General features: G+C 35.7%; 1 protein-coding gene across 1 annotated transcript; it reads right to left on the bottom strand.

Annotated features, from left to right (window-relative positions):
• Positions 1 to 7,030: 7,030 nt before the first annotated feature.
• LOC145957058 (uncharacterized) lies at positions 7,031 to 9,283 on the bottom strand. Its single transcript, XM_083073285.1, has 2 exons — positions 7,753 to 9,283; positions 7,031 to 7,564 (listed from the first exon to the last, which is right to left on the bottom strand). The coding sequence occupies exons 1-2, from the start codon at positions 8,894 to 8,896 to the stop codon at positions 7,554 to 7,556; spliced, it is 1,155 nt and encodes a 384-aa protein (XP_082929411.1). The 5' UTR covers positions 8,897 to 9,283; the 3' UTR covers positions 7,031 to 7,553.
• Positions 9,284 to 9,764: the final 481 nt, after the last annotated feature.

Below are 9,764 nucleotides of genomic sequence, written 5' to 3'. Positions count from 1 at the left end.
TCACTCCTCCTATGGTTTTTTTTCCAACACTAACCCATTCCTTTTGCCTCCTTCAATACATCACCTCTTGGACTTCTTGGCCTTAGTGTTATTCCATCATCGTCCCACTGGATTTTCCAATGGTATTTTGGGTTCTCGGCCACCCAAACCTAATTCATCTTAGGCATACCTTGTCTCCAATGGCAACCTTCAAACTCAACCATCAGCTATGGCCATGACTTCTTTTTCTCCTAGCTCAAATCTGTGGTATCTAAACTCAAGAGCATCCAATCATGTCACCAACATGTCCCAAAATATCCAGCAATTGACTCCCATTGAAGGACTAGATCAAATTATCATTGGAAATGGTCAGGGTCTTCCCATAAATTCTTCAGGTGTTACTGAGTTTTCTTCCCCTTTTAAAACCTCACATTTCTCTTACTTTCAATAACCTTCTTTATGTTCCCAATATTACCAAAAATATCATCAATGTGAGTCAATTTTGTAAAGATAATTGATGGAAGAGCATGGACCAAGGGTCCAACCACTAGAGCTATGGCCAAGAGTTTACTTGAAGATTTAACTGCTTCAGAGCTTAATGGGCCTAATGGGCTTGGTGGGCCTAGGGTTCTCTTCACTTGGGCCTTGCATGGATGACCACCTTGTTATTGCATTTTAAGTAGTGTAGGATTTCATATTATTTGGTCTTGTATTATGGACCTTAGTATAGGACTTTTGGGCTTTAGGCTTATTGGGCCTAGTTTTGGGCTTCATGGGCCTTTAGGCTTTTGGTACCCAATATTGGGCTCATTTTAATTCTTGTAATTTTTCCTTTCCATTGTATTTGCTTGACCAATGTATTTAGGCCATTAGATTAGGAATATAGAAGGAATTTAATAATAGGACTATTAGGCTTAATCTAAGTTTAATTTAGGAGTCATTTGATTTGAATATGGATCACATGGTTTAATCCTTGTTGGTGCTGAACATGTGCGTCTAAATTCAACCCAAATACATGCTAAATTAAACTTAGATGATGGCTAGAAGCAACATTCACGGACTAGCACATGGATGATTTAAATTTCAAATTCCATTTGAAATTGAAATCTTGGTGCCTAAATGGCTTACTTGAATTGGCACCACTAGCTAGCTTGATCCTTTCCTATATATTGTTTTCCTCATTCAATTTGTAGTCACTTTGATCATTTTGAGAATTTTGAACATTATTTAGCACTCTCTCCCTTCAAAGTCACCCTTTGATGGACTCCTTTCACCAAGGGGATGATCAAAATGTTCAATGGTGAAGAGGAGCTCCTTGCCAAGGCCAAGGTGATGACCTCAATGGTGAATGTTCCTTCAAGGGTGGAGAAATAAGGATGTTGGGCGTGAGGTGTTTATGGTGGGTGAATAGGAGGAAGTGGAAGGGAAATGTGTCTAGGTGGTTGTAGGTTAGCTCACTTCACCAAGTGGGGATGAAGGCCACTCAATAAACCCTAAACTCACTCAAGGGAGGAGAGGGGAGGTCTAGGCCGTGATGACCTAGGTGACTAAGGAGAGGATTTGAGGCAAAAAATTCTCACTCAAATTCATATATTCCAAAGTATTTACAAGGTGCATGGTTTAGGGTATTTATAGGGGAGGAAGCATCTAGGGTTGCATTTAGGAGTGTATGGCCAAAATTTTCATGCCAAATGCACTTCAAATGAAACCCAAATTATCCCTGTTCTTACCAGAAATCTACTGTAGAGCTGATCCGCCAGGTAAGATCGGTGAGCCTCCTTCGCTGGTACGCTTGATGCTCCAAGATGGGGGTGCTACCTGCAAAAGAGACTCCGATGCTAAAGTTAGGGCTTGTATGAGTATGAATCTCGTATATATAATGCACGTACCTTGATGTATGTTAGGGTTGCGTTGGGCCTTGGGCCTGAGATTAGTTGTGATTTGATTAGGCAGAGGATCTCACCTAGACCGGGATTCCCCGAGATCAGTTACGATCTATTTAAGTGCCGAGCTGACCCCGCGTGGCGCGTGTCTGAGGTCAACTCCTGCTGTGATACCGAGCTCGGAGCTCGGCATCAGAGTACTGATAGTACAAACCCTAAATGCTACTTGGTGGCCAAGGATGGAATCTTTGGGTTTGGCTAAGCTACAACTAGGTGCATAATAAGACCATGCAAGCTAGGTGCCCTTCACTTGGGCCTAAGCCTTTCCAAAAAAAAAAATCCTATAATCTAAGGCACCCCATAATACAAGGGTAAAATGGGAAATACAAGTGAAAATAAATCCTATGACTAAAATACCCCAAAATACAAGGGTAAAATTAGAAATACATGTAAAATAAATCCTATGTCTAAGATACCCCAAAATACAAGGGGAAAAATGGAAAAATAAAGACAAGGGCAAAATAGGTATAAAAGATAAATTCCATGCTAACAAGGTTTAGGAGAAAGATTGATATTCCTTAGCCAAGGGAAACATGTTTCTAGGGGTGTTAGCTCCCCTATACTCTTCCAATATCCTAGCCATGGACCTAGTGATGGGACCTTGATGTATGTTAGGGTTGCGTTGGGCCTTGGGCCTAAGATTAGTTCTGATTTGATTAGGTAGAGGATCTCTCCTAGACCGGGATTCCCCGAGATCAGTTACGATCTATTTAAGTGTCGAGCTGATGCCGCGTGGCGCGTGTCTGAGGTCAACTCGTGCTGTGATACCGAGCTCGGAGCTCAGCTTTGGAGTACGGATAGTCACTACAAGAAAAATGCTGATTTTCGACGGAAATTTCTAACGAAAATAGGTAAATTTCCGAAAGATTTTGCTTTTTTCGACGGATTTCCTGACGGATTTCAATCCGTCGGAAAAAGTGGCGTCGGAAAAAAAATCCGTCGGAAATAATTTTTTCGACGGAATTTTTCGTCAAAAATCAGCATTTTTCTTGTAGTGGCGTCGGAAAAAAAAATCCGTCGGAAATTGCTGTTAGATTTTCCGACCGAAAAATCAGTCAGAAATTATAATTTTTTTTTAATTTTAATAAATTTATTAATGTAACAACTCTCATATTTGGCCTCTCAAGGGTTCTATTTTACAATATTTCACTGTTTAGTGTGTTTTATTCTTACTTGTGCAATTTCTAGGAGACTTCCCAGAAGGTCACTCATCCCAGTACTACTTCAGGTCAAGCACGCTTAACTGTGAAGTTCTGATGAGTAAGCTACCGAAATGTCTATGTATGTTGTCAGTATAGCTTGTACAAATTAATTCATTTAAGTCATCCTCAAATATACAATCTCATATTTGTACTATAATAATAATATATAATAATTTTATATTACGAATAATAATAATAATAATAATAATAATAATAATATATTTAATTATTCTTTATTTATATGTACTTACTTTTATAATTAACATCTACTTATTTTTATTTAAAAGTATAATTTAAATTATTTAATTTTATAATTTATAATGATAATATAATTTATAAAATTATAAATATTTATTTATTACATACTTATAAATTAAATTTTAATATTTTAAATAAATTATTAATTAATTTAATATATTTATTTACCTTAAATCAAACATATAAAATTTAAAAAATGTATTTATCCTTATTTTTTTTCTAATTATCAACTATTAATAAAATACTAACTTAAAATCTTATCTAATTATATATAATATTTTCATATCAAATTTAAAACCAGATATTAGTTATACAAAAATATTAAGATCATATAGTAAATTGTCAATAAGATTTTAGTTAAATAATTTAAAATATTTAATATTTCAATTATATTGTTAATTAGCAAATAATTTATTCCAAAACTAATTAATTTTTTAGTAAAATTTAATAACTTTTAATTTAACAATTAATTGGATCAATGAAATTCAACACACCATGAGTTATTGAGCGGAATAACTTTACCAAGAGTTATTTTGTAAGTTATCTTAAATCAAACATATAAAATTCAAATAATGTATTTATCCATGTTTTATTTTTTAATTATCAACCATTAATAAAATAATAACTTAAAATCTTATCTAATTATATCATAATATTTTCATATCAAATTTAAAACCAGTTCTTACATTTTCGACAAATATAAATTTGTCTGAAATATTCTATCAATAATATAACTTTTCTTACAAAAATTTTCTCATCAAAAATATAAATTTTTCGACAGATTTAATTTTGTTTTATAAAAAATCATCTTCGATTAATATAACATTTTGTATATATGATTTAAGAGTAAAAGATTTTCAATTTAACGGTTGAATTTACAAAATTCACATTTAATATAAAGTTATTGAGCGGTGTAACACTTAGTAAAATTTATACCATTGTAATTATAGCTCCCCTCATGTATATATATATATATATGTTAGAGAGGATTAGAGAAAAAGATTAAATGAGAAGGGTATATTTTCATTTCATTAACTTGCATGTAAAGAAATACAAAGGAGCCTTTTATAGAAGCTACCTCCTGCTGGTACAGCTGTCAAGAGATGATTACAAAATAACAAACTATAACAAAATAGGACAGGTGGCAACTAGAATATTCTAATGACATAACAGAATGATAAAAGACAAAAGAAGAGTAATATTTTCCATATTACTCTCTAACACCCCCCTACAAACTCAAGGTGGAGGTTTGTTAGAAAAACTCTTCACATTGAGTTTGTCCCGAAGAAATTGAAATCTGGCTGGAGAAAGAGACTTGGTTAATACATCTGCCCATTGATCCAAAGCTGGAATGTGGTAAACCAAAAGCTGCTTGGATAGAACCTGCTCTCGAACAAAAAATACATCGATTTCCATGTGTTTAGTGCGACTATGAAAAACGGGATTGTGAGCAATAGCTACTGCACTTTGGTTATCACAGAGGAGAACAGGAGTGGAAAAAGGAACCTGAAGTTCCTGTAACAGAGCCTTAATCCAGGTTAATTCAGCAGAGGTGTGAGCTATACTGCGGTATTCAGCCTCAATGCTGGATCGAGCTGTAACTTGCTGCTTTCGGGACCACCAAGAAATCAAATTAGATCCTAAATAGATAGCAGAACCAGAGGTAGATTTTCTGTCATCAATATCAGATGCCCAATCAGAATCACACATAGCTGTAATGGAAAAAGATTTGCCAAGAACAGCAGATTTCATGTGAAGACCATGAGAAAGAGTACCCTTAAGATATCTGAGGATTCTTTTCACAGCCACCTAGTGAGAATCCAAGGGATTGGCCATGAATTGGCAAACTTTGTTAACTGCAAAACTTATTTCAGGTCTTGTGAGAGTAGCATATTGCAAAGCACCAACTACGGACCTATAAAGTGTTGGATCATGAAACAAATCAGCACCTGACTTGGACAATTTGCAGCCAGAGAGCATAGGAGAAGAAATTGGATGAGCTTCAGCCATTGAGGTTTTATGTAAAAGATCTCGAATGTACTTGCTTTGAGTCATGAGAAGGGACTTGTCAGGTAAATGTTTGATCTCAATGCCCAAGAAATAGTCTAATTGGCCCAGCTGTTTTAATGAAAAAGTGGCATTAAGTTGATCAGTAATCTGCTGAATAAATTGGGAAGAGTTGCCAGTAATGATAATATCATCTACATAGACTAGAAGAAAGATAATCTGATCTTGATGCTTGTACATGAACAAAGAAGGATCACATTTACTAGCCTGAAAACCAAATTGAAGAAGAGTCAACTTAAGTCTGTCAAACCACTGTCTGGGAGCCTGTTTAAGACCATAGAGAGCCTTGTTGAGCTTACAAACAAGAGACTTATCTTCAACTTCAAATCCAGGGGGCTGCACCATGTAAACTGTTTCTTCCAAGATGCCATTAAGAAAAGCATTATTCACATCCAATTGAAATAAATGCCAATTATAAGTAAGAGCAAGAGTAATAATAATGCGAATGGTGATCGGTTTAATAACAGGAGAAAATGTCTCATGAAAATCAAAACCATGAACTCGATGAAATCCTTTTGCTACCAAACGAGCTTTAAACTTGTTGATAGACCCATCTGCATTTTCTTTGACCCGAAATACCCATTTACACCCAACAGCCTGTCTATTAGAGGGTAAGGGAACTAAATCCCATGTATGATTTTTCAAAAGAGCAGAGTATTCTTGCTTCATGGCAGAAAACCAATCTGGATCACTTAGAGCCTGTTTGACATTTTTCGGTTCACTATGAGCCAAAAATATAGAAGGAGGCATCTTCGGTTTAAAAATCCCAGACTTGGACCTGGTTTGCATAGAATGATTATTAATAGTTCTGGAAACAGTATTGGTGGGAGCAGAAGACACAGGGGATGAAGGAGTGGACGTGGACTGTGACACAGTGGGTGACACAGATAAAATATTATCTTGACCACTATGATTACTAGTCTCTGAAACAGGAATAAAAGGTAAAGAGGATGCAGTAGTATGAGAACATGGAGGAGACAGATCTGGATTGAGAGTGAAGTATTGAGAAGGGGAGGGTACAGGAGTGGAAGTGTGCTGGAAAAGATCAAGGTAAGGGAACCTAGTTTCATTAAAAATCACATCCTTTGAAATGTAAATTTTTCCTGAAGCAGACAAACACTTATAGCCCTTGTGAGAATTTGAATACCCTAGAAACACACATTCCTGGGATCTGAAATCAAGTTTATGAGTAGTATAAGGTCTTAAGAAAGGGAAGCAGGCACATCCAAAGGTCCTTAAAAATTTGTAATCTGGTGCTTGTTTGAACAAAACAGTGAAAGGAATGTCAAAATTCAATGAGGCAATGGGCAACCTATTAATTAGGTAAACTGCAGTTGAAAAAGCATAATCCCAAAAAGTAAGAGGTAAGGAAGCATGATGAAGTAGGGTAATGCCAATGTCAACAATGTGTCTATGTTTCCTTTCCACTACACCATTTTGATGATGGGTGTGAGGGCAAATTAATCTATGAGTGATACCATGAGTTGCAAGAAAGGCAGTAAAGGATCTGTATTCCCCTCCCTAGTCAGATTGGATGCTTTTGATTTTGGTATTTAACTGAAGTTCAACCATAGCTTTAAATTGTTGAAAGACAGAGAAAGTGTCAGATTTTGATTTCAAAGGATAGATCCATGTAAATTTAGAGAAAGCATCAATGAAGGAAACATAGTAAACATAACCAGAATGTGAGACAACATGAGATGGTCCCCATAAATCAGTAAAAATTAAATCTAAGGGAGCAGAGTAAACAGATTCAGAAGCAAGAGAAGGAAGTCTATGAGACTTCCCTACACAACACGAAGAACAAAACTCAAAAGCATTTCTATTAGATGGAGCAATTTTACAATGATTAAGAACAAGTTTAAGAACATGAGAATTGGGGTGACCAAGCCTAGTATGCCACAAAGTGTGAGAACTAGGAGTCAAAGATACATCAGAAAATTTATTTGCATTAGTGGAATTAGAAACTGCATTGGGACAAGCAGACACAGCAGGATCAACAGATGATGCCATTGAAGAGGACACCAACACAGAGGGGCCTTGAAGCTCTAAATTTGAGAAGGAATAAAGTCCATCAGAACCAACTACTCCCTGAAGTAAGATTTCATGGGTCACCTGAGATTTCACAAAACAACAATGCGAGTGAAATTCAAAGTACACTGAATTGTCTTTAGCAAATTTACTGACACTTAACAAATTTTTTGTGATGGAGGGAACATGAAGAAGATCGTTCAATTTAAAGCAAAAATTGGATTTAATAGGAGACAAGAAGGAGGAGAAACCAGAACCATTAATATGCAAACCTTGACCATTTCCAATGAAAATTTGGTCTGGGCCATCAAAGTGACCAAGCTGATGGACATTCTGAGGCTCACCAGTGACATGGAAGGAAGCACCGGAATCAGGGATCCAAGTAGAGTTGACAGCACCCTGAGAAGAAGTATTAGCAAGCATAGCACTGGGAGTGACTGAGGTGACATTAGTGTCTTGACTGAGTTGCTTGGAGGTGGGATTCACCCAAGTATTAGAGGCTTTGGTGATGGATGGAGAGGGATTGAACTGCACAGGTTGCAGAGTTGAAGGATCATATAGAACCAAAGAGTCATGAGGTTGATAATTTGCATCAGCTCTATAAAAGCAAATATTGGCAGTGTGACCATATTTTAAGCAAATCTGACATTGAAAGTTTGCAAAACGTCCTCCACGACCTCTGCCAGAACTACCTCCACGACGACCACTATTGCCACCACCACGATTTACACTACCTCGAGCATACCCATGAGTGTAATTAATAGAAGGAGAGAAGGATTGTTTGCGAAATCTATTGCTGCGAGATTCATGCGCAAGAAGAAGAGCTTCAACCTCAGCAATTGGAAGAGTAGCAAACTTACTTTCAATAACAGAAACCACCGGGGCATAATCTTGTGGTAAACCTTCTAAAATCGCATCAACATATTCGTCAAGAGGAACAGGATGTCCTACGCCAGCAAGTTCGTCAGCAATGTTCTTGATCTGAGACAAGAACTCGCGCATTGTTTTACCATCAAGAGAAGTAGTACGAAGATCAGTACGGAGTTGACGGGCACGTGCCTTCGTTTGCGTGTGAAAATATTCATGAATCTTTTCCCAGACTTGATAGGAGTGAACGGAGCCAATGACACGAGAGAGAATTGATTTTGACAAAGTTGATTGAAGCCAGGTCAACAACATCTGATCCTGAACTTCCCAAGCTTCGTACTCAGGATTGACCTTGTCAATGGCACGATCATCATCATTTAGATAGCGGGAGGGAATCAAAGGATTAACGACGAACTGCTGAAGCTTATGCGACTTGAGGACAGGTTCGATTTGTTGTCGCCAGTGAAGATAATTTGAATCATCAAGTTTCTCAGCGATGGGGGTTGAAAAATATTGGGGTGCGGAAGGGTGGGGATTAACGATTGCCATAGAAGGAAAAGAAAAGAATTAGGGTTTTGCTGTAAAGCTGTAGGCTCTGGATACCATGTTAGAGAGGATCAGAGAAAAAGATTAAATGAGAAGGGTATATTTTCATTTCATTAACTTGCATGTAAAGAAATACAAAGGAGCCTTTTATAGAAGCTACCTCTTGCTGGTACAGCTGTCAAGAGATGATTACAAAATAACAAACTATAACAAAATAGGACAGGTGGCAACTAGAATATTCTAATGACATAACAGAATGATAAAAGACAAAAGAAGAGTAATATTTTCCATATTACTCTCTAACAATATATATATATATATATATATATATATATGTGTGTGTGTGTGTGTGTGTGTGTGTCTATATATATATGATTTAAGAGTAAAAAATTTTCAATTTAACGGTTGAATTTACAAAATTCACATTTAATATAAAGTTATTGAGCGGTGTAACACTTAGTAAAATTTATACCATTGTAATTATAGCCCCCCTCATATATATATATATATATATATATATATATATATATATATATATATATATATATATATATATATATTAAATGCGACTTTTACAATGTATTACACCGCTCAATAACTTTATATTAAATGTGAATTTGGTAATCCAACTGTTAGATTGAAAGTTCATATCTCTTATAGATTATATATACAAAACTTTATATTAATCCATGATGATTTGATACTTTATTTTTATAAAACAAAATTGATGTAATATATTCATTTCAAAATACACTAAAATATGAAAACTTGGATTATCTTCCAGTTGTTGTTCAATTTTAACAAAATTTGATATACACGTATAAAGTGATATGAACTTTCAATTTAACGGTTGGATTTACAAAATTCACAT

Source organism: Cajanus cajan, chromosome 4 (assembly GCF_000230855.2).
Source record: "Cajanus cajan strain Asha chromosome 4, NIPB_CcT2T_4, whole genome shotgun sequence".
Classification (NCBI taxonomy): Eukaryota; Viridiplantae; Streptophyta; class Magnoliopsida; order Fabales; family Fabaceae; genus Cajanus; species Cajanus cajan.
Note: the sequence above shows the minus strand (reverse complement) of the source record. Positions and strands in the feature narration are given on the sequence as shown.